Here is a 27930-nt window from a genome sequence, read left to right on the forward strand (position 1 = left end):
TATTAAATTGTTGTTATTTTATTACACTTTATTATATTTGTTCTTATATGATTTTACCTTTTTTTGTATTTATCTGTATTTTACTTAACATAGTTAATTTAATAAATTTTTATAAAACATATACTTATAATAATAATATTTTTTAATATAACGTGATTTAGTGCTGTCAAATTAGTGATTTTATGCTGACTTCAAAGCTTTCTGTATGTGAACAACGGTATGGCCTTGTGATCATGTCATTTGTACTGTTTACAGAAAAATAGCAAGTCCCCACTGGGAAGTAGTCCTGCCCAGGTCAGTTCAGAAGTAGAAAACGGAGAACAAGGTGGATGGAATATGGGTCAAGACGACAGCGCCGTCCATGGTAAGCATCTCCCGCCTTCTCCTCGACGCCAAGTCAGCTCCTGTTCCCTTCCTGTTCGTCCTCCCTTTCCCAATGACCTCGCCAATGAAGAGAACCAGAGGAACTCTCTTCCTGAGACGCCCCAAGTTCAACTCTCTGTACCTTGTGACACGGAAAAACCCAGCAGTTCCCAGCTGAGTCCAGACAACCGACAACCGACAACAAGCTGCAGCCTCTCCCGACAGAAGGTCCTTTCAAGAAAAACCCAGAGGCCATCCCTGGAACATGCCCAGCAGAAGGCAGCAAGTGGACAACCTTCGGTCCTCGTTCCGTGGGAGAGGGAAAAACAGCCCCAGGAGACAAATATGGAAGAAAGAGGAAATGAGACTCAGGAGAAAGGCTTGCTGGAGGAGATTGAATCCATGTGTCATGTGAGCATGGCCCTCAAAAGCAACCAGGAGCTCACACACATCCGAAACAACACCAGCCTGGACAAATCCTGAGAAAACGGCACAACACTCACCTTTCTCTTTTCGTATTCACGCTGTCCTCTGATGTCACACCAGCACTCTTTGCATGAAGTGTTTGCAAAGGTGTTTTGTAGTTAATGTGGATGTTCGGTCCTCTTATTTCTTACATTTGGTCCGAAACAACAAACGGTATCGTTGGAAAGTACGAAAATTAGGTTCAAAGGGATCTATGTCAGCATTCGACATCCAGTTTTATTTATTTCAGCAGATGATTGCACTTGCTTAGTTTCAAATCACTGTTTCGATAAATCACTGTGGATGAGGAACGGATTTAACCCTGTATCTTATACTAAATAGTACGAAAGTATTTAATCTCAGCTTAATATAATGCCTTAAACAGATTTCATTTGCTTTTACACAGTGACTGTGCCACTGTAGCTGACTAGCTTACTAACTACAATCACTATTTTTTGCATGTGACGCGTCTTATAAAGAGAGATTTAACTAGGCCAGGTGGACAACTGGTTCTCAATTTTATATATTTTTGGGGAAAAAAAAGTATTTTTTCAAGACAATTCTCAGGTTTATGCTTTTATCCAAGATGAGATGTTAGCATTTTAATTTCTTAAACCAAACCGAAAATGCAGAAATCCCAATTATGTTTTTTTTAAAGATTAATAAACTTAGTATATTGACATCGAAGTGTGAAAATACTGGCGCTACTGATGCCCAGTGCATTGAGGAATACGTGTTACTGATAAATAAATTAGTTTTAAACCCTTTATTATTGTTTTATTATGTCTGAAGGCCAGAAGTGTAATCTACGCAAAGTATGGAAACACAAACTTCTAGCTTATAGCGATAAGTTTAATTTCGCACAAAGCTGTACAATTTGTAACGTAACACAAGTACACGTTGCATTCTCGAGGGTACTGTAGCAGCATTATCGTAAACCAGACGCATTCAAAATTGCATACCGAGAATCTGCTACGATTTAAGAGGAACAAATTTCGCAACCTTCAAAAATGCCTGTCCTCTATAGTATGAATGCGTAGTACTACATTTGCCCTTTTCTCGTTGTCGTGTGACTTAAAATGTTTGCGTCTCTTCACTGCCATTCGCGACTCTTCTTCCGTGGCCTCAAGGGATAATAAATGATCCACTGAATGTGCACTTCAAAATATCGCAAGAAGTAGTTTTATTAATATATCAAATTCAGTACTCTTTTCGCGTACAGTTTTAACTTGCTATATAGTCGTTAAGTAGGCATATTCAAATGCAGGGCATTCATCTGTAGCCAGATTTCTCTTTCTAGTTTCATGAACTACTTTCATGGTGATTTGAGTCTTGCTAAACAAGTTACAACTTTCGACTCGTAGCTAGATAGATATTTAAACATAGCTAACTCTCTTGAGTACTAATATTTGCACATTAAAACTTGCAGATCGTTTTAGTTACGGAAAGATTTGCCTTGTCTTCTGTTTCACATTCATGTCACCTTCAAAACTTTACTGCTACACCAAACAGGATGTGGTCATTAGATCCGGCACTTGTTTCTTTAGTGGCTGATGAATTATTTAGGTCCTTTAGCGGAGTGATTTAGGACATATGCCATACTGTCTGACACTTTAATAACTCTCCTCACCCCTCCTGCGTAATCTGCTGTGGTAACGATATGGCTGTAAAAACATTAAAAGTTTAGGACCCCATCTCAAATCAAGCTAGGCTTTTTAACGTAGCTGCTTAACTCAAAGCTGTCCTGAAAGCATGTATTTCTTCTGCCTTTGAACAAATCAGATGTACTGATGAACTATGCAAAATTAGTGTTATCAATCGACTTAAACTGCCCTTATTTTATTTATTCACTGGGTAACACCCACTATCGTGTACAAACTTTGTCGAGTTTAGTTTTGGCTCGGTACCCACAAGACATGCAGGACATGTGGTTGGAGTTACAATGTCAACAATTATGATATGGGTATGAAAAATAAATAAAATAAGTAAAAGGTGAAATGCAATATGTCACGAATAATTATCTACGGAAGCTTTTGTCTACTACGGGATTTAAAAAGCCAATTGGGGCATTTTATCGCACAGTACTGACTCAGTTCTGCGGAAAAAGTAATATTCGGAAGTTGATCAAAATGACGAACTGTAAAATATTAATCATTTTAAAAAATCTTGATGTTTACTCGTAATTCTGAGAGAAATAAATACAGTTAAAATAATGATAACTACAAGATGTAAAGTCAGGTTTCATGGACTGGTGATCTGACCAGTCATAACCGACAGACAAATCAGACCGTAGAGTTGGCAAACGTAAACTTGAAAAATTTGTTTTGACATTTTCTCGGTTGAAACAAGATAACTTCTGATTTTTATTCAAGTAAAATGAGTTCATGTTTATGTTTTAGGCTATAAGTAGTAAAAAGGACCAAACCGATCAAACCGATAACCGATTATCGGTACAAATGACGCTGAAACTCTACAGCGTTCTGTCACGAGCCACAAAACAGTATTTATTGATGGAATTTCTTACAAAATGACAATGTAATGCGTCTCTCAGTTTCCCTTTGCTTGGCGACGTGTCTTTGTGAAGGGTCCGTTGTGAGGAAAAAGTTCAGCGTTTACATCTCGCATTCAGAGTAACATGAGAAAATCGCAATAATCTTTCTTTGCCGTTGTTTCGTTTTAAACCTGTGGCAGAAAAAGTGAGCTCCCATATTCTTTACACTTAAAAATTTTATTTTGTTTTTGCCATCAAAGGTATTTCTTGTAAACGGGAAGATATGCGTCTACTGCTTTTTTTTAAACTATCAGCAACTTAAGGGACGTTTTGAAATGAAATTTGACCCCCATTTCTATTTAAATGCAAGGTTGTGCCTTAACTGAGTTCATCTGCTTAAATAATTGCTTCAAATGCTAGGCAGCTGCCTTCTAACTCATAAATGGAATCTCATACATGACTGCTTTGATAAACTCTACGTAGTCAGCAGCTGTTTTATTGCTAAAGCTAAATTTTGTGGGCAAAAAAAGGTCCACTGTCAATAGTTAATAGTTAACATATAAACCACAGCTCACTTTAAAATCAATCAACTTTCTGCTGATCACCGTTTTCAATCCATAATAATAATAATAATAGTATATGGCCACACCTTAATGCAAGTGATTCTAAGTTTAGGTTTTAGAACAGAGCTTATATTTATCACAGGTACTTTAGTATTTCGAGTTTTTATTTACGGTTTCTAAATCGCATAATATACTTGAAATACTGTATAATAGTAGAAAATCGCTAGTATTTTTATTTTAATTGAAACTCTATTTTGCGCTAATAACCTGTTTGCAGATATATAAGAAAGACCATCAGCCTGTTCAAAAATCAAGCGCACAGAAACTCACAATGGCCATGTGATCAGTTTTACATTCTCTGCGTATTGTCTCTATTGTTTTTGATACCGTGTATTTAGCTTTGGTTTAGCATTATCGTCCATGTCCTTTAAGTGTGCTCTTTTTTTAAATAATATGTCTCTTGTAATGACTGAAAATTCAGAATAGCTAGAATTTTGCCTTGAAAAGGTATTTAACCCATGTTCTAATATGCATATTCGTTATTAAAATAGAGATCTTTTTATTTAACGTCTTTTAGCATTTTTTTAAATCTGGTGATATCGCAACATAAAAATGTTTAATCTTTTTTTTTTGATCAAACTCTATACATTTTTGGGAAACCTGTATGAAAACAGTCATTATAGTCGCTCGGTTCCATTCAATTTGATCCAGTTACTGTTCACCAGCTGTAAAATTTAAACACTACTTGAAACTAGACAGTCAGCACATTAAGGGAAGTGCTACCCAAAATATTTTTCTTCTTATTGATGTGCATTTTTGCGACGTTCTATGGTATTTTTTGGTGTTACTTTACAGATGCATGAGCGCACCTCTTTATATCAACAGAGAAATACGATGTCAACTTTTACGGTACAACTTTTGTAGTATTGTGACGTTCTTCATTTTTGGTCTGTTTTGCTGTTGAATTCTTTTGTAAATCGAGTAAGGAGCTGCTGTAGCCGAATCACTGGACTCTCCAAACTGCTTCTGAATGTTCAACACACGCAACATATTTTATTACACAAAAAGGCTGTACAGCTCATTTCATTCATTACGGACACCAATCCGGCTTCATTTTCTTGAATGTTTGCTGGTAGGTGAACATGGATTCTCCATGCGATCGGTTTAGTTTGTGGTGGTTGAAGAGCTTTTGAGTGAATGAAGCTGGATGAACCCCGCCGCATGCTCTCAGTGCAGTTAAATCATTTTCAAGTGCAAATTAGGTCAGTCTGATGTGTTATTACAGGAACTACTGGTACCACTGTATGCACTGTGAACTGAAATAAATGATATATGTCTGTAACACTTGGTTGATTCGGTTTATGTCCTTGAAGAAGTATCTTTTGTAAAATACAATATACAAGGTGACCAGTAAAACCAAAACACCAGGCTACATTTTCATTAACTATTGATGTTGATCAAAATCAAATTTACTCGACAAATTCAAGTCTTTTATTACAGAACTAAAGTGACAACATTTGAAGAAAAACAATCCTGAGACTTTTACACACTTGGGAGAAGGTTTTACGCATGTTCACAGTAAAACTAGATATACGTGAATCGAAAACAATAATAGCATATTGTGAAAATGTGCATGAGTCGTTTTTTTTGTCTGCATGATATTTTATAGTTCACTGGCAGCATGAACGCATAAATATAAGACCTTGACGAGTCCTGACCACTTGCAAGTAGCCGTGATAAACCAAAGAAATCGCATTGGCGTGAACTATATTGAAAGGTTACTCCAACCCAAAATGAAAAAACGGTCAAACCCGTAAAAGCTTTGCCCGTCTACGGAACACAATTTAAGCGGGAGGTTTTTGATTGCCATGTACATAACTCTTTCGAGGTCCAAAAAAAGTATGAAAGACATCATCAAAATTGGCCATCTGCCATCAGTGGTTCAATCTGTATTTTATTAAGCAACAAGATTACTTCAAAATAATCTAATAAATTGTGTTCCGAAGATGAACGAAGCTTTTTGCGGGTTTGGAACGACTAACCCTTTAAATATCTTCTGATTGGCTGTGATTGTTAAGCAGCATTGTCTTGACGCGCCTTTTATTAAAAACGCCGCAATGAATTCTAAAGCTCTTCGGAGGTATATATCAATAATAGGCGTTCGTCACATTATATTCTAACTTTAACATCGATCGTGAAGGAGATTGTCCAACTACAGTGCTCTTTTAATACTGTAGCTGCCATATGATCGTCTTGTGTGGAACCCAACGCTGACTGTCTGGTCGTCCGGTTGACCGGCTCAGATGAGTCTCTCCATCGGTGGAGGCTGCACAATGTTCCACATCTCCACTCTCGAACCTTCCTTCTCCTGTCGACTGGGGCTGTAGGTGCCTCGCGTGGCCCGTCGGTTCATCGTGATGACCAAAGCTGTGGCCACGCCGAAAAGAACCAACAGCAGAGCCACAGACACCAGGCTGACGGACAGCAACAGGTCAGACGACATATTCTTCGCGCTCAGCTGGAGGAGAAGAAGACGAGGGTGGAGTCAGCGATGAGAAGTCAGTGAAAGTCTTAAAGAGCAGACATGTATGGCATTGCAATTTACACACTTAAATTCGATGCTCCGTGGTAATGTAATAAAGTTGTATAATAGGTTCCATATTACACGCATTGAGATTTTCTTGGCTCAGTCTATGTCAGGGCATGCTGGAAAGTATTTCAGAAGGTGAGCTACTCTAGATTTATTGGCACAGACGTGTCTCTCTTGCCATTTCACCATAGTCAAGCTTGACTCCTAGTTTAAGCGTTTTACCAAAAACGTTCTACTTTTTAAGCCTATACAAGAGATCATTGGCAAGTTAAAATTGAGCACATTTTAAACACACAGACTTACAGGCTTCGTGCTCTGAGTCAGTGTTTTTGAACAAATCAGTTGATCGGATGACTCAATTTTTTGAACCCTTCTGTTGACTGATTCACTCATATTGTTTAATTCCATGCTTTTAAATAAATCCGTGAAACGAACGATTCACTGAAAATTTGGACACACTTCACAAATCGTTTGAATGATTCAGTGACTTGCTTTTTGTTTTGTTGCTGAATCAGTGCATGCGTCCCAATCTGCATACTGTCCATCCTAAATTCTATGTGATAGTAGTAATTTAAATACTATTTAGGGTAGGTAGGGTGGATATTAAGCACACTGGGACAGAGAGAGAATCAGTGTTTTTTTCAGTTATTTAATAATGTAATAAATCACTCGTATTGTTTTGCACCTAAAATCTGTGTTTTTGGACAAATCTATTGACTGAGTGATTTATTAAATCATTAGTCTTCTGTTTTGTTCTTGATTGTGTCTGAATATTGAACAAAGTAGTCAAATAAGTGATTCAATGACTCGCTCACATTATTTGATTTCTGAATTAGTCACTCAGTTTTTCAACAAAAATCTGTTTAATAATTCAGTGGCTAACTCATACTTTCTTAAAAATGTTATTGTTTTGAAAGAATCCGTTAAATAACTAATTTAGTCCCTGATTGAATCAGTTTTTTTTTTATTAAATCGGTTGACTGAGTGATTCATTAACTCACAAAATTAGACAGTCACAAATCGGATGAATGAATGATTCAACGACTTGCTTTAGTTTTGTTCCCGAATCAGTCGCCGTTTTTTTAAACAGATCAGTTGAATACAGTCACTTGTTGCCATCTACCGGCTGAACATTATAACCTTCGGAAGGAATCAACAGAGTTACATCAATAATACTGTTTTGTTTTTGTTTATTTTTTGAAATAAATATATAAATGGTTTTATTTTAGTACATCATACTTGAGCTATAAAAATGATAGCACAGTGCCAAGATTCAAGAATCGGTGTATACCACCAAATGCTGCCTCTCACACACTTTCTACTGTAGAGTAGATGGACTGATCTTCAGGACCAAAATTAGATCATCCAACCCAGCCCTTCCCAACACTCGGCTCCATCTGTTGAAGCAGGAGAGACAGGCAAGAAGCTCATGGCCACAGAAACTCTGAGCTGAGCTCATCACCTGCTCTGAAGGCGATGTTTTATGTGTGTGAGAGAAAGCGGGAAAGAGAGAGACAGCCAGACTTTCCAGCAGACAAACGACCCTGTCACTGCGATAAGCTTCTCCCGATATATTTCCCCCTCGTTTCTCAGACCTGCAGCGATGCACTGCTGAGTTGCATTTCACACAGAACGCCGCTGCGCCTTTCTGCTGGCCAAGCACTATTCTGTCACTCTGAAGACACAAACTTTCTCTGCAGACGTGGAGCAGAACCACAGACCCACAGATTCCTCACACTGAGACACATTTATGCTTCAGCAGTCAAAAAAACACTAGCCCTCAAGAGCTGCGCTTGCTTCTCTGTCGCCTTGCCTCTGCAGAAATGATCTATTTTTAAGTTTTTTTTAAACGTATTGCATTAGTAATAGAACTGTATGAAACATTTTAAATGATTTATAATAACCTAGATAAAGTTATCATGTGAACCAGTTTGCAGCTAATATCTTTTTTTTTTTTTACCTTTTCTAACATCTGATGCATTGGATAGCTCTATCTGTATATGTATGTACGCTGAGAAAAAGGGTGTTACTTTAAAACAATTTTAACTTGGAAATTGCTAGTAAATTTCTTTAATGACAAGGAAACATTGACGTTAAATTTAAGTCTGAAATAGCATTTTTTTCTAAAATGCACTCTAATAATCTTTAAAAATTTGCTATAGCGCTAATGTGAGAAGCATTGGTGGTACGAAGGTTCAGAGCGATTGAAAATGCATCTCCTTACATGATGAAAACACGTTGCCGGTACGTCGGAAATCCTAGGTCGCAGAGCAAAAGGTTTCATTGTAGACTCCATCGATAGAAGCGCTAGCTTCACTCTTCCCTCACTCACCGAGTGTAACGAATTACCTGACAACCGAGCTGAGCTTCCTACTCCTGATGCTGCTTTGAACCAGACTCATCTCAAATCAATAGCTCGTAAGATACCTTCACTTGACCCTGAGGCAGAGATTCTTCTTCTTCTTGGAAGAGATGTCATTGAGGCGCGCAAAGTATTGAAACATCACAACAGTCCACCGCACGCTCCCGTTGCTCGGAAGATAGCCTTGGGATGGGTAATAGTAGTAGATGTCTGTCTGAATGGTGTTCACAAACCAGTAGAAGTTGGTGCTTTCAAGACAAGCGTTTTCATGAACGGGCGCCACAGCATAATGAGAATTTTGACCGTTACGATGACTGCAGGGCTTCACCAGCCTCGCCTCTGAAACAAAAACATGCAACAACACGCACGAAGAGAAACATGGCCGACATCTCGTCTACGAAGGATGACGACAAACTAGCTCCATCTATGGAAGATCTCGCCTTTCTGTTAAATTCAGTCAGCTGCCTCATTTAAGCGGATCTTCACGCTACAGCCCTGACGGATTCATTGCTTATAAAGCTATGAAAGAACTATATATGACAAATAACATTAAATTGAGACGTTATGTATTTCTAGAGATATCTATAGCTACGCTATACTGTTTCGATACACGTACACACAGTCAACGTTCTCCCACAAGTCTACATGTCAGAAAGGGTTCATCTATCTGTTTAACTTCGGGGAGGGGGAAATTAAAGTGAGGGCGGAACAGAGGTCCTTGAGAAAACAGCAAAGCTCAAAGAGCGACACTGTAATGTGTCTTAGCTTGAGATAAGATCCTCTCATCTTCATCTATCCTGTTAGGCAGGATTTAAAGACTGGGATGCGGCTATCTTTAACTTGCACAAGATGAACATAAGCGCATCTTGAGATTAAACTTATCCGGCCTTTTCTGCGCATTCAGTCAGAATAGCGTTAGGTTTTCTGATATCATACTGGCCTATCGTTTGGTGCATTTATTTAGTTTTTTCTTGACATATTTATAGTCCCACTTTATATTAGGTGGCCTTAACTACTGCGTGCTTAAATTCAAAATAATAATTTGATGCAATTTTTACATACATTTATAAAAATACCTATATGTTATTACGTTTGACCCATCCCTTATATCTTAACCCACCCTTAAACCTACCCATATCACCAAACCTGTCCCTAAACTTACCCGTATCCCACCTCAATAGCAGCAAAAGCGTTTTGCAATACAGTAGGACCACAAAAAGCACATTGTGCTTATTTTTGGTTTTTGAGTACTTTTTAGATCTGATTTGAAATGCACGTCAATCCTTTTTTTTTTTGAATTGCCCAAGCATTGGCTAAACCATCAAGATGTAGCCATCAAGTAAGAGTATTATTCTAAAGTAAAACAAAAAGATAATTTCGAAAGAAGCCAAGCGGTTAAAGAAGTGAACTTTTTTAATAGTAGCGATCCCCTGCAATCACCAGTGCATCCGATGTACCCTTAACTCTGAGTACAGCTGTCACAGCAACTGAAATACTGTAAGTTGCAACTGTAAAAAAAAAAATCTCCAACTTGTTTCAAACTTGCACAGTACACACTTTCGCGTGGTCTCAACATCCTATGGTGTCAGGATTACACACAAATTGCTGACTCGACACACCTGCCATAGGCTTTACAGTGCTGTTGTGTCTTTGATGTGTCTGCCGCCCCTAGTTCAGTGGCTCTGTCTGTCAAAATCTGTGGCAACATTCTTCAAAACCTTCATGATGTGCCACTGGCACAGTCCCTGGATGTGTAATGACAGAAGAGAGACAGCTAAACAAAACCGACACGGGACAAACAACAGATTGATGATGGATGGGATGGAGAGAAATGTTTTATTTGAAGACAGTTATCTAAAGACAGAATGTGAGAGACGCGATACACAATCTGGTCACGAGCGCTAACAGAGATTAACAGACAAACTACTGACACACCGATGGCTTGGAACTAATTGAAAGAATTACAGATGAGTGGTTCATTTTTTTTCAGATACAGAATGAGTTGATCAATACTGTGGTATTGATGAATATAAATCGGTTCTGAAAATGGAAAGGACAATCGTGAAATAAAATGACACAGAAATGACAGATGAAAAGAAACAGATGTTATTCTTCCCCCGAACAGAAATGAGCTAAATCTGTTCTGTGCTGTGAATGAATAATGCTTTTTAAAATCAGTCTACATTTGTGTGTCTATGTATGTGTGTGTGTGTATATATATATATCTGGATGCTTTTAATTAATTACTGAATTGGAATTATGGAATGGAATTTAAAAAGAATGTAATTATTGGGTATACTGCAAAAACGCTGAACTACTACAAACATTTGGTTGTATTCAAATGCAATTCCATAATTTCAGTAAAATTCTTTAAATTTAATCCCAATCCTGATTTCATAATCATTATTAGAAATCTAAATCATGTTATAAATCATATTTAATAATTGTCATTTCTTAAATTACAAATGTACAAACTTTATGCAATGCTTAATTTAAAAAGTACACGCAGTCCCAAAACAATTTTCCCTGAAATCAGCTTATGATTCTGATTTGAACTGCGTAAAGTACAGTAAAAAAGAACACTGTCTCATTTACGAAAACTGTATCATCTTAAGGCACTTAATACTGGAGCCCTTACATGTTTTTCCCGAACCAACAAATAATACTGTCTGTGAACAAATTCATATTTACAAATGCATTTAAATATTTATTTCAAATATCTACAGGCTTGTATGTATATATACAGTTTTTGAGTCTGTATTGCTTCCCAGCTTATTAAACCAGTGTAGAAAGCAATTGCCCGTTTCCTAGCCTCCACCAAAGACCTGTTCATTCATTGTCACCCCAGTCTACCTCAGGTTCATCGTCTAAACGAAGAATGAGGTAGGAGAGAAATTGGAAGAGGTTTTGCCAAAACAAAGCGGCCATGTAAAAGTAAATGTCGCTTACGTCGACTTCGCAGGTCTCGCCGGCGAAGGTCATTTCACAGACACACTGGAACTTGTTGGCCATGTTTTGGCAGTAGCCACCATTCAAGCAAGGGTTGGATCTACATTCATCAATATCTACTTCACACCTAAGTGACAAATATACAGTGGAAAAACGTATTATTACTAACTGAAATATTACGGCTGTTGTACTTGGTGCTAAAGGTCCTCGCACACTGAGTTTGAAATTTTCACATGTGCTTTTATGTTTTTTTACTATTTGTCATCCTTTCCTATCAAAATGCTTGCTACGGATGCGAAAATGCAGAAAATCAAACCTGGGGCCTCATTTATAAAATGTGTACATGCAAATGCACGTTTATTTTTTAAAAACCGCCTTTGTCGTGGAAAAATGATTAGCAGCACACTTTTTATTGTCTGAGTATTTCAGGATTTTAAGCTGTTCTTGCAGCTCACTGCTATAAATTATGATGACTGGGGATATTTTATGCATTAATAATATTAATTATTCTTAATATTCTTAATATATATATATATATATATATATATATATATATATATATATATATATATATATATATATATATATATATATATTCTTAATTATTCTATAATATTATTATTATTAAGTCATCTACAACCAATCTTGATTCATAGATTTTTTGCGTATGCGCGATTTCTGTTTATACTTTTATTCTATAAATCGTACTTACGCATAACGATCGTGAGATCAAATTTAGGATGGTTTCCGCACATTTTATAAATGAGGCCCCTGGTCGAATTTATAATTTTTTTTTATGATGGATGTAAGTTTCGGGGGCAGTAAACGTGAAAACTTCGGACAAAAGATTTTTACTCAGCGTGCAATGACCTTAAATATGAACATTCTGTCCATTCTGGTTAATAGTATGGCAGAACTACTACCCTGAAAATCCATTAACATATGAGAACTTGTGAACAAAGAAAGAATAATAATAATGAAGGAATAATCACCAGTGACCCGAAAACCCAGGGAAGCAGTCACACATCATGTTGGTGTCAGAACAGTTCCCCCCATTGAAACATGTGTAGTTCTGCTGTTCATCACCACAGATGGACACCGGGAGCTTGGGCGGTCTGGGGATGGGGAGGATGAGGGCAAAGAAAGAAAGAAACATAACAGATGATGAAGAATCCATCCTCTCCTCTTGAGAGCCATGTAAGGGGCTACTACCTACTACCCCCCGCCGCTTTGTCCCGCACAAAAGAGGATTAGCCCACTATTAGAATAATCACATTAGCATGTGAATGGACCTCTGACCACAAGACAAAGAGAATACAATAAACCTTCGCCTCATATGGGATTAACATACAGCATATATGAAGAATCTGCTATTGTTATTATGTATGGAAAAAGATATGACATGACAAATAAAGAGATTGAACTCTGTGAAATAAAGAAAAGGGAAAGAAAGTTATGGAGAGCGAATAAAAGATAGCAAGGGGAAATTAAATAAACATGAAGATAAGAAGAAAAGAAGTAGGAAGGAAGAAAAGGGAAACAAAAAAGATATGGAGAGAACATAAATGATAGTAAGGGAGAGGACAGAAAGAAAGAAATGGAGAGAAAGTAAAGAACATCAAGGAATAAAAGAAAAATGGAGAGAAAATGAAGAACAGCAAGGGAGAAAGAAATAAAAAAAGAAAAACAAAGAAAGGAACAAAAGAAAGATATGGAGAGAACGTAAAGGGGAGAAAGAACGAAAGAAACTGAGTAGGAAAAAAGAAAGGGAAAGAAAGAAAGATATGGAGAGAAAGTAACGGATACCAAGGGAGAATACTGAGAGAAAGGAAAGGGAAGGAGAAATGAAGTGAGTAGGAAAGTAAAAAAGAATAGATCGACAGAACAGAAATGCAAGAAGGAAGGGATACAGAAAGAAAGAAGAAAAATTAGATAGTTAATGTGAGGATAAAAAATATAGACAGAACAGAAAGCAGTAAGGAGGGATGAAAAGCAAGGCAAAAAAAGAAGGGGCAGAAAGATCAAAAGGAAATGAAAGAAGGAAGAATAAAGGAAGAAACAACGTCAAGGAAGGAAATGAGGAAAGTTAAAATGGCAAGAGCGGGGGTGTTGTAAGTAAAAAAGCAAGTACAAGGAAGGAAGGGGAGAACAAATAAAAGAAGGATAAATAAAAAAAGAGGATAAATCTAAAAACAAGTCAATAGTAAAACGGCACTTACACGCTCCTGACAACTACGTACCACGGAGCCTCTTCAATCTGAGTGCTGTTGTGAGACAGAGGGAACAGGAAAGAGACAAACAAACAGCAAGCGTCATTCTTTTTTTTTAAACTGCAAAACTTTACACCAAAGATCTCTCTAACTCTGCAGTGGGGAAAAGATAGATCTATTATGTCTCCCGGCTGCCTGCAAGGCAGTTTCAAAGGAGTGCTATGAAGCAGTCTGGCAACAAAACATGTTTATGAGATAAATGGCTGCAGACTTGCCTTAGATGCCACCCTGAAGGCCTAACGCAACCACTGGAGGATGGGCACTCTCGACTGAGACTATTATTACCATTACTGCTTTCAAATGACACGTATGGCAACAGACACATCTCTGCAGTCACGCAAGCATAAACAACACCATAAAAGCAATTATATGATTTGCATTACCTTTATAACAAATCAGTCTCTTAGGGGTCTTGATTCATTCAAGTTGCTTTCTTATTTTGATGGGAATCATTGTCTGAGGTTTGTGGCCTGTTTCCGTGTACAAAGTCTAAATTTCTGTTTTGAGTTCTCTTCTCTTTGAAAAGTGGAGTAGCTTCTTGAGCTATGGCTTTTTAACACCATGTTGGTTTCAAATCTAAGGCAAATCTCTTTTTGACTAGGTTCAATGTTTTGCAGAAGGGACAAACACTATTCCTTGCAGACGCATCTGTGAATTGCCTTGGTGTAGAAGCCTTAAATCAGGTCTTTGGATGCACACAGCCTCCACAAAATCTGCTAAAGTTAGACGGTAACTCATAAACCAACTCAGTCAACTAGATACTTATTTGGAAGAAAGCAGTGCTCTCTTCACAATATTCATCACCACAATGCTAGGGTGGTTTCGGTGGTAGCTTACTAAGCAGAAGAGCTCATCCTCATTTCTCAAAGATATTTTGGTCCCTAGATATGCCTCGGGTTCCTGTTGTAGGGTAATTTTTTTTACCTGTTTAATCGCTCACCCGCCAAATCCAAGCGCACACTTTGAGGGATCACTAACAGGTATGTTTCTATAACAACAGCGTAAAGATGGAACCAGTTACAAGCTAATGTTTAGTGCTTTAGCATAGGATTCCACAAATCTGGCTGGAGGTCCACTACCCTGTAGAGCAGGGTAGTTCTGCATTTCCATGTCCTGCAGAGTTTAGCCTTTAGCTCTTAGTGATATTGAAGACACTGATTAGCTTGTTTAGGTATGTTTGATTAGGATTGGAGCTAGATAGAGTTTAGCTCAAAGCTTAGTTAAAGACATTTGAGCAAGCTAATGAAGGCCTTATGAATTAGTGATAGTTTGATTAGGGTTTGAGCTAAACTGCAGGCCACTGGCCTTTAAGGCCAGATTTAAGGAATCTTGAGCAAGGTCAAATCCCTAAACCAAACATGACCAATAGTGTTCATGAAAAAGTCAATTGCATGACACAAATTAGTAAAGACTCACTTGCAATACGGCCCAGTAAACCTGTCGGGACAGAGGCAGGAATAGCTGTTGAAGCCACGCAAGCAGGTCCCACCGTTAGCACACTTGTGACCTGCACATACGTCCACCTTCACCTCGCAGTTGATGCCAGTGTAGCCACTCTCACACGTGCAGGTGTATGAAAGGTCCTTCACACTACAGTATCCATGTTGACATGGGCTAGAGGCGCAGGTGTTTGTATTCAGTTCGCAGAGATCTCCGCCCCAGCCAGGTAAACAGAAGCATTGGAAAAGGTTGAAGTGATCATCACAGATGCCCCCATGCAGGCAGGGGTTGGGTTCACACACCACCTCACCAACACAGCCTGTTTGGACAGGTTCCTCCGATATTTTATTGAACTTCTCTTCCTGTGTACGTGGAAATCTCACCTCAGCAGGACCATAATACGGAAGCACAATACCACCAATCTCAACATTGCTTAGACAACCAATCAGATTCCAGTCAGACTTTGGGCCAAGTCCTCCTATAAGGATATCGACACCCTCTCGGAGGAAGTCTAGATTTCCAGTCATGGAATCAGATATAGCAGGCTCTTCCTTTTCATCAGGAGGGACCATGACCCACTGGGAGTTGTTAGCCCAAGGCCTGGCCATTAACAGCTGCACTGCATGCCACTCTCCATCGGCCACTGGTCTTGGGCTGTGCAGGATTACTGGTGACAAAGATGATGAAGAAGAAGGTCCACTAAGAAGCTCTAGCACCAGAAAGCCATCTTGAATGGATACCGTGACAAAATCAGACCCACTCTCTGCATGTAACACTGCTGCATTACGTTTACGTGTTCGGATACTGAACACAATGCTGGTCAGGTGGTGGGAGATCAGGCCATTTCCATGGTATACAAGAGTGGTGTTTTCTTGAAAAGTCACATTTGAAATGCCTACATGAAATAAAGGCACACAAAGTTTATGTGAAACTAAAGGGATTAAGACTTGTTTGCTAGAAAATTTAGTTAAAGTCTGCTAGATTATCTTAACAAGTCTCTTTCTTGAGCCTTGTCTACAACTTTAATCTGGGAGGTTATTAATCCAAAGTACGGCATTTTATATTAGTATTGTAACCATTCATTTTGACTACTGTGTTTCATACTTAAAATACTCACATTCATAGCCCTGGTCGAGGGTCCGGCATGTTGCTTGTGGTGGGCAGGGGGTGAGTTCGCACCATCTCACCTTCTCACAGTGCTGCCCTTCTGTGCTAGGAGGGCAGTTACATGTGAAGTCATCCCATAGAGAGAAGCACATACCACCATTCTGGCAAGGATTTTTCTGGAATGGAAAATCAAAAATGACACACACAAAACTGTCAATTAAATTATCAATATATATTTTTTTTATATATTAAGAATTTTTTTTATTAAAAAAATCATCTACATTAAAGGGTTATTTCACCCCTGCAAAGATACGCTGTAGGTAAAATATAAGCATAAATACATGTACAAGACGTATTTTTCCATTGCATCTAACACAGAATTGGATACACTAAGTGCGAGCACAGGATGCTTTCCAAAATGGCTCTATGGTGATGTTACACTGCTGAATCATTGAATAAAGACATTATTTGGTTTTAGTTCCATACAAAAAGTATTCTCATAGCTTCATAACATTACGGTTGAACCACTGATTGCAGATAGAGCAGTCTTTCATAATTTTAAAAATACTAGAGAATCATAATATTTCTACAGCCAACACAGCAATTTATATATGATCAGTTACACAGTGTCAAATACACAGGGATTCACATTAATTGATTCAATTATTAGTTTAGTGAATCAAATTAGATCAAAAAATCTTTTGAATCTGCCTAGTGTTTGGGATTAGTTTCCTGATTAACTTTTGGATGTAACCTTCCATCTAGGACAAGGAGGATAAAAGCCAATTAAGATAAGTAGGTTTCGTTCATATATCTGCCAGATTTGCTGTAACCTCATCATTGTCCTCTTGCATTTGAGAGCTTATTCACTTTGAGGGCTCATGAAACACTGTAACTTACAGAGCAAGAGTCATCACTGGTGCAGCCTGGGGTAATGCCAACCATGCGGTCAGGTCTGTATGACATCACAGAAGCATCAAGTGGAAAAAATTCTAGCTTCCTCTCATTGAGCTGCAAGTCTTGTAAGCACCCTTTAAAATAACCACCAAAGACAGATGTCTCATGCCCATCAAGCAGTCCTCCAACATAGACCACATCGTTAAACTGAAGAGCGACGGATTGAACATCCATTGCTTCAAATTCATGATCTGACTCCTGCAGAGTCATCATATCCTCCTTAATGGTGATGCTGACAAAATGGATCTCACCATCGTTAACCACAGTTTTACCCATTAAAGTCTTCAAGTTGTTGACTTGCACCATGAGTTTTCCCTTTTCCAGCCACATCCTCAAGTACTCAGTGGTGCTGTTGGCAAGCAACACCAAGAGACCAGACTCCTTCCATGTACGCAAGAACATGGACAGAAAGAGTATATCTGATTCCAGTTGGTCGGTGATAGTGAAGATGGCATAGCTTGCTGAGTCTTCCTGGCCAAATCTAGCAGTAACGTACTCTGTATGAGAAAGAGAAGACATACAACTTTCAAAGAATTTCTAGTACTATTCTAATTTTACTACTGAAGCTTAGAGGAAAAATAAATAATCTCCTAAAGCTTATCCTGTGATCTTTATCTATTGCAACATGCCTACAGTAGAAGCATCTACGGTGTATCTATATCATGCTAAAATAGACAGGCTATTCACAACACTATAGTGGATATTTCCAGTTATATGGGAGTTCAGTTTCTGGTACTCTTACCCTCAGCACAGTTTTGACCCACATATGGTCGCAGACACAAACACTGGTAACCTTGCCAAAGGTTTACACACTTTCCAAGGTTATCGCATGGACCAGAAAGGCATCGGTCATGATGGCTGCAGCCTTGTTCGACATTAACCACTGAGCTGCTCAACCAGTCCTCTGGTACCATCAGCTGTGAGTCCACAAACAAGTCCCTCATGCAGCCGATGAATGAGCCAGAGCCCCCTCCCTCATCTGATCTTCCAACAAAGGTGCTTTGCAGGGCTGACTCCAGCTCAAGGGCACTGGTCTCTACTTGGGCTGTTGCACTACAGTTATCTCCATCCTGGCATGGCTCCAGTATTTGTAGCAGCAGGGTACCCTCTCCAAGCACAGCCTCTACCGTGTGCCATTCGCCATCAGATACATCCCCAGGCAGTGTCAGAGTCCAGCTGGTTGCGTTTGGCTGAGGGTCACTCTTAAGATCAAGAAGCAGGTGTGTCTCCTGCAGCTCCAGGCTGAGTGTGACCCCTTCGCTGCCCCTCTGAAAGAGCACTGTGTTCTTCAGCACTGTGCGAAAGCTTAGCGTGATATTAAAGTATGTTTCCGCACCCAGCAGCGGGGTCTGCAGGTGCAGGAATCCTCCAATTGTCTCGAAGGAGAATACAGTAGGCGTCTGGCAGTAAGAGCCGGTGTAGCCCGGCTGACAGATGCAACTGTAGCCATGTACACCTTCGCTCAGGAAGGGCATGCAGGCTGCCCCGTTCTGGCACTCGTGACCCTCGCAACCCACCAGAGTCTCACTACAGTTGTGGCCACCATAGAGGATTCCATCTTGGCTTTCAGACAGGCAAATGCACTTGTAGCTGCCAAGGAAGTCCTCACATATGGCTCCATTATGACACGGGTTGGTGGTACAAGCAGTGGTATTTTGCTCGCACAAGGCACCTGAAAGGGGAGAGCACAGTGGAATTTAGCTGCTTACAAATAAACGTTCAACAAAGACTCTTACCCAAGAATGAACTTTTCTCGCTGCAATTCTAACACAAGTTCTTATTGTTTTTAGAAGAGTTTATCCTTAAAGCTGTTTGCTGCATTTGTGCCAATTTTCTGTCTGTAACTAAAGAGTAGCTCATGCCAGGGATAACATGGGCACGTTTTAGTCAATAATCCCTCAGGACAACAAATATGCAAAGCTGGTTGCATAACACTGCCAACTGAGTTTTCTTATTATCACAAAAAGAGCCTGAAATTTTAATTGAATGAGAATTTAGTTATTGAATGAGTTTAAAATGCCTGGCTAAAACATTAAGGAGCTGTGTATAATGCATAACATGGAAACCGGGAACAAAAAAACAGTGTTTACGATAACAACCTAAAGTCATTGCAACCTTATTATATGTTTAACCAGAAAGACTTTTCACTAGCCTAATAAATTGCCTTATTTTCCCCTCAAAACAGCTTAGTTCACCCTGAATTCACACTGAGGATGATCATACAACCAAAATGAAGTAATTTAAAAAAACTGAAAATTTACCTGAAATGAGCAACAGAACACTCCAAATCCAAACTACAACTTCCATGGCATTAGGTGTCTACAATTCACATTGCTTTTTGATGGGTCCATCTATATTAAAAGCCATCCTAACAGACAGCTGCCACCGCACATTCCTTCCTTCAAGAAAAACTGTGCACTGCAACACTAGGCCCCCATCAAAGCCAGCTCGCGGGGGATTAGCTTAATTCAACCTGAGCATCTTATAATGGCGAAGCCCAATTATAGCCTCCGCCTCTGAGTCATGTCCTGAGCTGGTAACCTGACATTCAGAGAGGCGGACACTTTTGTATAATGTAAAAATTAAAAGTAATTTTTACAGTTATATGTTTCGTTGTTTAGTTTATGGGTGAATTTGTGATAATAAGTATGTGCTGCATAATGGATGATTTGGTTTTGATTAAGCAAAGCGAACAGAATCCGAAGACAGATCTGATTTACAGCTGCAACAACCTGATGGTGTTTATTATATGCTCATTATAGGCAACATTTTGCCAAATATTTAAGCAGGCATTAAAAACAGATTTTGACTCAGTTGTCCATGGGTTAATGATTTTTTTGAGGACTTTACTGCCTTTGCAGTGATCTGTTGATCTTCTTTAGACAGTCCTGGATTTTTAAACATCTTTCTTTCAAAAACGGTTGTATAAGAAAATGTCTTGAGATACACGAGTGGCGCCAACACAAACTAAATCGTTGATCGTTCTTATTTAGTATTACAAAAATATTAATCAGATACCTGAATATCCAAGTGGACACTTGCAGATGAAGCCAGAAGCATGCCTGGTGTCGTATCGAGTAGGAAACGAGGGCTCAGTCCCATAAAATGTCTTCCAAGAGAGCTCAATGCAAGTGCCTTCATTCACACAGGGACTGCTATCGCACTCATTGATGTCTGTCTCACAGTTACGACCCTCGAACCCTGGTACACAGATAAGAGAGACAACCTTTTTGTCTAGTTTAGTGTCATAGTTTGCCTGAATTCTTTAAAGCCTTTACCATGATTTCCAAAATTATAACGTACAATATACATACATAAATATCTATTAATATCATTACATTCTATTGTATACACAGATGAGCTCTATGTAAGTCACCTGGCCAGCAACTGCAGGTGTAGTTCTCATTTTCATCCTTACAGAGGGCGCCGTTGAGGCAGGGCTGAGACCAGCAGGGAGGAGGTGGGATCTCACAGTGAACACCAGTAAAGTTAGTTTGTGAGCAGTCACAGCGGTAGCTACAAGATTATTTCAAAATAAATATGCATATGTTATTGCATTTTGGGTGTACTCGTTTTGAGTACGTTAACAGAATGATTAAGCATGTTATATTATAGACACAGCAATTATATATCATATATTATAATTAAAGCGATTATATATTGTCTATGCTTTCATTTATAAATACAATATTTTAACCCCCCAAATGTTGGATAACTGATCTATACTAATTACTAATATGTAAAACTATTCAAATATAATTATTTACTATTATACCTTAAAGGAACGTGCCACTTTTCATCTTCATTGTCTTAATACACTATAGAACTGAAAAATATTAAAACTCTTTGGTCATTTTTGAGCGTGATGCTAATGGTCTAATCGGATTCAATGATCTATGCTAAGCTGCAGCTAAAAGTGCTACCGCCAGAGCCAGAGATCAGCTGAATGGATTCAAAAACGGTAAAACCCAACCGTTTACCGCTAGGGGAGACTGATTTTCATAAGAAAAGTGTCATGTTCCTTTAAGTAAAATGAAAGAAAGTTGAACCTGTTTCGAAAATGTTATAATCGATTTAAAAACAGATTACTAGAAAAGCATTTCTTAATATGGAAATGTATTACACCTGTTTATTTCATCCACACACAGAGCCCCATTTCGGCACGGCTGGTCACTGCATTCATTGATGTTCGTTTCACAGCGCTCCCCCTGGAAGCCCGCCAGGCAGGTACACGAGAAGCCATTGATGTGGTCATGGCAACTGCCGCCGTGGAGACAGGGCTGTGATTGACACTCATCAATCTGAACCTCACAGCTGCTACCTGGAACATCAGAGACAGTGGTGTTGAGTGCAAAGATGCCAATCCGCTTTTTGTCGAGATCTCGGCATGGCTTATTACACATGCCATCTGGACAGGCCTCATCCCGGATCAAACAGACTGTAACTGGAAGCTTCCAGTCAGTCTTTAGGGTTATTGATATGCTGCCCACAGTTTTTTCCTTCACTTGATCAAAATTTTTTTTTCAAGCAGATCTGAATTGTGAATTTTCACGTCATGTAAAGTGTTAAGAGTCTGGGGCTTGTCGTCACACAAGGAAGTTGTCAAAAGTTCTCGTGCAGTCAGGTTTTTTTTTTTTTTTTTGAGGAATCTGTTCTCTGAACTAAAGCTCTAATATTATATTTTAACAATAATTTTAAGTAACACTTAATTTTGACATGACAGTCACACTCTACATACTATAGTAATACATATATAAGAAGCAACTAAACCTAAACAAAAGAACCCAATTTTTTCCATACTTTAGAAGTCAAAGACTACCGTCAACTGTTTGATTACCCACATTCTTCAAAATATCTTTTTCTTTGTTTAGCAGGAATTCATACATGTTTGGAACAACATGAGGTTGAGTAAATGAGTATAACCGTTTCTTTTTTTGGTGAAATGGTTCATATTTATATATCGTTTAATATTGCTTAGTACTTATTTGTGTAATTACACTGTATCTCTTTAAAATTAGGAGTAACCTTATTTAACTACAATATACTCAACGGTGGCAATAACCTATAAATAGGTTTTAAACAAATGTAAACTTGAAATTATAGTGCAATTAATGGTTGAATTCAAACTTTTATGATTGTTATCTCATAATTACATTTTGAGACATTATCACAGAGTGGGTCACAAATTCCAGTCTTCTACAAAAGAACTTTAGGATGTTCTCCAGGTTTGCATTTCAGGCTGCCGTACCATGATTCATCCACAAGATGGCATTCATCCACAGCGTTTGGCCCCTCTCGAGACGTCCCCCGTATCAGTTTAACACGTGAGCCGCACACTCCCCCCCCTTCACTTACCAGTGTATCCAGGCCTGCAGAGACAGATGTAGTGCCCGATCTTGTCCAGACAGGTGGCTCCGTTCCTGCAGGGCCACGACACGCATTCATTCACCTCGATCTCGCAGTGTTTACCCTGGAATCCCGGCACGCAGAAGCAGGTGGGGCCGTCCCTTCTGCTGCGGCAGATGGCGCGGTTGCGGCAAGGGTTGGGGGAGCAGCGGTCCACCTTTTTCTCGCAGGAACTCCCGGTGTAACCCTCTTGACAGATGCAGACGTACCCCGGGCTCCTCTCTTGCACCGCCAGACATCGGGGAGTGTCCCCACACAGCCCCCGAGCGCAGAGCTGGGCACTGGTATGACAGTCCCGCCCCGACGAGCCGGCCTCACACTGGCAAACCAGTTCCCCCGGGTGGACGCCGGTTGGTTGACACGTCGCATTGCCCTGGCAGATGGACAGTTGGCAGAGCGCGCTGGAAGGATCGCAAGGCGTGCTGGGCAGGACTGGTGCAGGCGACTGACACTGGCACAGGAAGTCAGTTGGGGCATCCCTGCACTCTGCCCTGTTTTGGCAAGGCTTGTCCAGGCAGAGCGTTGAGGTCTCGGGAAGTGTTAAACCTACAAGAATTTACAAAAAAGAACACTTATACATCGTGTTGAAGGTTTTCCCTGCTTTCCTAATGCACCTGGGGACAAAATGCAGGAACAGTTAGTGGCTTTGGAAAACTTGTCCAAGGCTGATGATACATGGGGTAACTTTTTGAGCTGGGCAAAGTTTTTTTGAGAAATGTTGCTTGGGCACTTTCCCACTGAGAATGGGAAAGGCATTTCTGAATGGATACTTCAAATCAGTGTCCTGTGTCTCACCTGGTTGCAGCCGACATTAATCTCATGGATGTGCGTATAAATAGTACGCCAAATAAAAATGTCAACTCTTGGTGTAGATACTCAAAAATGGACTTTGGTGCGTTCATGCTATGTGATGGGTAAGATTAGGGTTGTGGGGTAGATGCGTATCATGCGCCAAAATCCGTTTTTTGTACCATGAGTTTTCATTTTTATTTGCCATACTATTTATATGTATTTTCATGACACTGGGCTAATCATTAGCCTATTGCTAAGGGTGTTAAATTTGATTAAGCCTAGAAGGGATATGTATGGCACTACTTGTCACGAGCACAACAATACATTGTAATGTTTGTCACACTGTACAGAAATAATTTTAAAAAAATTGATTATTGTAAGGGGTAGGTCAGAGGTTAACAAAACACAGTCTAATTGGTAGAAAATTAATCTCATTGTTCCTTGGCTGGAGCTGTATCTAGCACAACTGTGAAATTTGCATACTTCCTTTTTTTCCCCTTAAAATTTGAGACCATAATTATCATTGAGGTGGTACACTTTTAAAAGGTACTAATACGCACCATTTAGGTACTAAAGTGCACTGTATGATGTTTAATGTTTGTAACATCCAAATATCTTCAAGCTTTATAGTTGCCTTTAGCAGGTTAGTGCTGGTCAGTAATAAAGTTTATATTATATTTTGAAAGAATGAATGAATGAGTGAAGCAGGTCAGGTATGCCCTGTAATATTTATTGCCCAATGCTCGCATATTGTATATTGTAAATACTGTATGTGGCTACAGATGGCCAGTTTAAGTAGCAAGCATTTCAGATTTGCTACACAGTAACTTTGCTATAACAGCAGTAATATATTGTGTTTAAGATTCAAGAAGCTTTTATTGTCATTTCGTCTATATGCAGCTGATGCAGTATACAGTGAAATGAAATAACGTTTCTCCAGGACCATGGTGCTACATATAACAATAAAAACAACAGAAATTTATAAATTATTAAAAATATATATATAATCGAAAAATATATAGATATAAAATATATGAATATATTGTTATATTGTATTAATATATTGCTTTTTATGCTTAACATAAATGCATAGCCTTTATTCGTTTGTACAGAAATTGCACAGTACCCCTTTCATTTCTAGTTTATTTCTAGTGTTTATTTCTTTTTTCTTGTTTATTTCTCGCTAACAGTCGCATGATCAGTTATCAAAACACAGATGAAAACTTATGCACTCTTAAATTAACTGTAATTTGCTAGGCTATTATATGAATCCATTCTTGTCTTTAAATGGTTGTTTTTGATTAAGGTGTTGCCCTTTAAACCATGAAGCTCAACAATAGGATTTCAGGATCATAGTCGCATATTTTGTGTCCCGCTGTCCTTGTATAATGCCCTTCAAACAGATAACATACGGCCAACCAGCACTGGAACAAAAGACCAATACGCATTAGATGAATCATCTGATGAGCCAACTGGACTTCAGAGCCAATCAAACATCAGGCGATGTAGCCTTGGGCCTGCTCTGCGCTTGACCCATCCGAAAAAAAAGTGTGATGGTCATTCTGTCATGGTGTCACTTGAGGATTTGAGAAGACAGTCATCGGTTTAACTCCCCAAATCATTTTATTCACACCGAACTGCCGCAAACAGAGATTCGATTTTTACACCTGCTATAGAAGAAATCCTGCTAAAATTGAAATATGTCATTGTCTATGAGGCCAGTGTTGGAATCATTTTACGATCTTCTTCTTTATTGTCTACATTTATAATTGTGAACAGAAGCGTTGAACACCCATAATCAGGTATGCGACTGCAAAAGATTAATTTGTTAGTCCTATCTAGTAAGGATAGCAATGCTTTAAGAGCAGAGCAAAGCACTTTAACTCTATGCGGTCAATAAATTCACGTTAAAATCTTGTGCAGCCTTAAAAGTGTCCTTTTTTACGGTATTTTACTGTAATTATATTTTTACAGAAATTATGCTGAGGTATGCATGTGAACCGAAATTGTTTAGCATAGCATAACAACTATGTCTGATTTGACAGTACATCGACAAAACATAAGTTGGGTCATTATCACGTTTATTAGCAATTTATTAATGTTACACTGGCATCCATAAACAATTGTATATTTTTCACTTCGTCTATTTTTTGGTCTCTTTTTTTCTGAATGAACCACAGTCTTCTGGTGACATGGCAGATGAACAAAGGTCATATATTTTGGAATGACATGAGGGTCAGTAATTAATGACAGAATTTTCTTCACCATCCCTTTAAAGTCTACTAATTTCTCGCAATCGTCTGCAAACGCAAATTCATATCTACCTTAGTCAGTCGCTAGCGGATTAAACCAAACCCTTGGACTACATTTTTTTGATTATTTGTTATATTCTGACGTATGTCACGATATTGAAAAAAAGATCTGTCGCTGCTTCCGTTACATCTCAACTTAACTACGCAGTGTTTGCAAACCGGCATAAACCTAAACCGGCTGTGAACTCCACAAATTATTGATAATTATCTTATCATTTTAAAAATTTCAGTGACACTTCAGAGTCAGCTAATGCGTATACCTGACTGGACACACACCTACATGCCGCAGGGCCTGCTGCTTTAGATAAAGCACGTATATATAAAAGCCTCCTTCCTGTATTCAGCGGGTCATTCTCAGAAATGCCAGAGGAAACAATGCCCTGTTATCTATCCAAAAAAATGGCTTAACCTCAGTGACAGCCCTATTCACGGCGCTCGCATTGCAAGGACGTTTGCAAACTTTGGAGTCTCAACAAAGCATCAAATTATGTCCCCATAGCAACCAATTCCACACTTCCAGCTTTCCTTTAGCAGGGGTTGCTATGGTTACCGGCAATAGACATAAGTCAGTCATTTAGGGGGTGTCTAGAAACCCCATTCAAACCCTGCGGTCTGCAGTGTCTTTTTATTGCAGACTGTGAATGGAGACAAAGGCTAATCACGAGCGCAATTTGGCAATGTTGTTATCAGGATTGCCTCTCGTTCACGTTCAGGGGCCGCAGAGAAGAAACGCATATAGATATTTACTGATATGTTTTGTCGATGTACTGTCAAATCATACATAGTATGCGGTTTATTGCATCTAAAAGTATCAAAAGCAATGCAGTCAATGGCATGCTAAACACGGCATTTCTTTTCATTTAGAATCAAACGTCTATATTTGAACTTGTTCTCCGGTTGGGACCCAAAATGTCTGTTTTGGCAGATTTCGGTAAGAACAGCTTATAGGAAGTCTAGACCAGTGCTCAGCATGAGCCCACACTCATCCCAAACCATATGTTCGCATGAACAGCACTTCTACTGTACGAAACTCTATACAATGGTAAAAATGCACACATTTAAATGCCATTTTCGCTCGTGATGAAAGCAGGCCCCCGATCCTTTTAAATGCGCCTTGTGTCTAGAAAATGAAAAGAGCAGCTCTGTTTTTAAGTGTCTTTGATGCAAAGCCTTTTATGTTGTTAAGTGCCACTGCGACTGATGCGCTCGGGGTTAGGACACCCCTGACCACACTCCTGCGGACCCATTTCAAATCAAAAGAGAAAAATATCAAGCCATCATGTAGGCTTTTTCCATCCATTAAAAGTAGAATATTTACATTTAGCATATATACACCCCAACACACACACACACACAAATAAAACATCATGAATCGCTGAATGAATTTAACATTTATAAACTGAGTGAACGCTGTGTACAAGTTGCAGGTCAATACAAATTCTACTAAAACCACCAAAAAAAACAATATAATACGCCTAAATATCTGCTCTTTGACACTAGGACACTATCCAACAAGTTACGTCATTACTGCATAAAGCAACAGGTTGGGCTACTTACTTTCTGTCCACTGTAGAAGAACAAACAAGACACATGCAACTAGTCTGAGCCACACTGAACCCAAGCCCGTAAGATCCATATCCATACTCGGATGTCATTGTGATAGCGGGCAAGCTGGCATGATAACGGTGTGTAACTCGAGCATCCTCCAGAGTGTCTGTCTGTTTGTGGCTCTCTGGGTCTTAGCATGCTCTCATTCACATGCGCACCAATGAGGCGCAACTCTCTGTATCCTCAATACAAAGAGACCTCCGGGGATTGGCGAAGACTTCAACAGAGAGGGGCCATCAAGCATGCAGTCTGAAT

At 39.1% G+C, this 27930-nt stretch overlaps 2 protein-coding genes across 9 annotated transcripts in view; one reads left to right on the forward strand and one right to left on the reverse strand.

Annotated features, from left to right (window-relative positions):
• The window catches only part of dennd1b (DENN/MADD domain containing 1B), an 88992-nt gene extending 83768 nt beyond the window's left edge, over positions 1–5224 (forward strand). For all 8 annotated transcript variants that reach the window (XM_043223763.1, XM_043223765.1, XM_043223764.1 and 5 more), the window contains one exon: positions 256–5224. In XM_043223763.1, coding sequence (XP_043079698.1) covers positions 256–846 — 591 coding nt within the window. In that variant the 3' untranslated portion in view covers positions 847–5224. The remainder of the gene's footprint in view (positions 1–255) is intronic.
• A 126-nt stretch (positions 5225–5350) lies between these two features.
• On the reverse strand, positions 5351–27778 carry crb1 (crumbs cell polarity complex component 1). Its single transcript, XM_043223762.1, has 13 exons — positions 27625–27778; positions 22913–23509; positions 21683–21878; positions 20934–21073; positions 20576–20758; positions 18300–19229; positions 17501–18054; positions 16611–16776; positions 15470–16388; positions 14003–14047; positions 12776–12898; positions 11784–11910; positions 5351–6400 (listed from the first exon to the last, which is right to left on the reverse strand). Exons 1-13 carry the CDS (start codon positions 27707–27709, stop codon positions 6182–6184), a joined length of 4284 nt encoding a protein of 1427 aa, XP_043079697.1. The 5' UTR covers positions 27710–27778; the 3' UTR covers positions 5351–6181.
• Positions 27779–27930: the final 152 nt, after the last annotated feature.

The sequence above is a fragment of the Puntigrus tetrazona genome, chromosome 22 (assembly GCF_018831695.1).
Source record: "Puntigrus tetrazona isolate hp1 chromosome 22, ASM1883169v1, whole genome shotgun sequence".
NCBI lineage: Eukaryota > Metazoa > Chordata > Actinopteri > Cypriniformes > Cyprinidae > Puntigrus > Puntigrus tetrazona.

Excerpts from the sequence above, each read along its gene's own strand:
- crb1 (XM_043223762.1), bottom strand. The coding sequence starts at position 27,709 with ATGGATATGGATCTTACGGGCTTGGGTTCAGTGTGGCTCAGACTAGTT. Across the intron at positions 23,510-27,624 it reads TCTTCTACAGTGGACAGAAA|GTTTAACACTTCCCGAGACC; the intron begins GTAAGTAGCCCA and ends AAATTCTTGTAG. Across the intron at positions 16,389-16,610 it reads CCTCGACCAGGGCTATGAAT|GCATTTCAAATGTGACTTTT; the intron begins GTGAGTATTTTA and ends TATTTCATGTAG.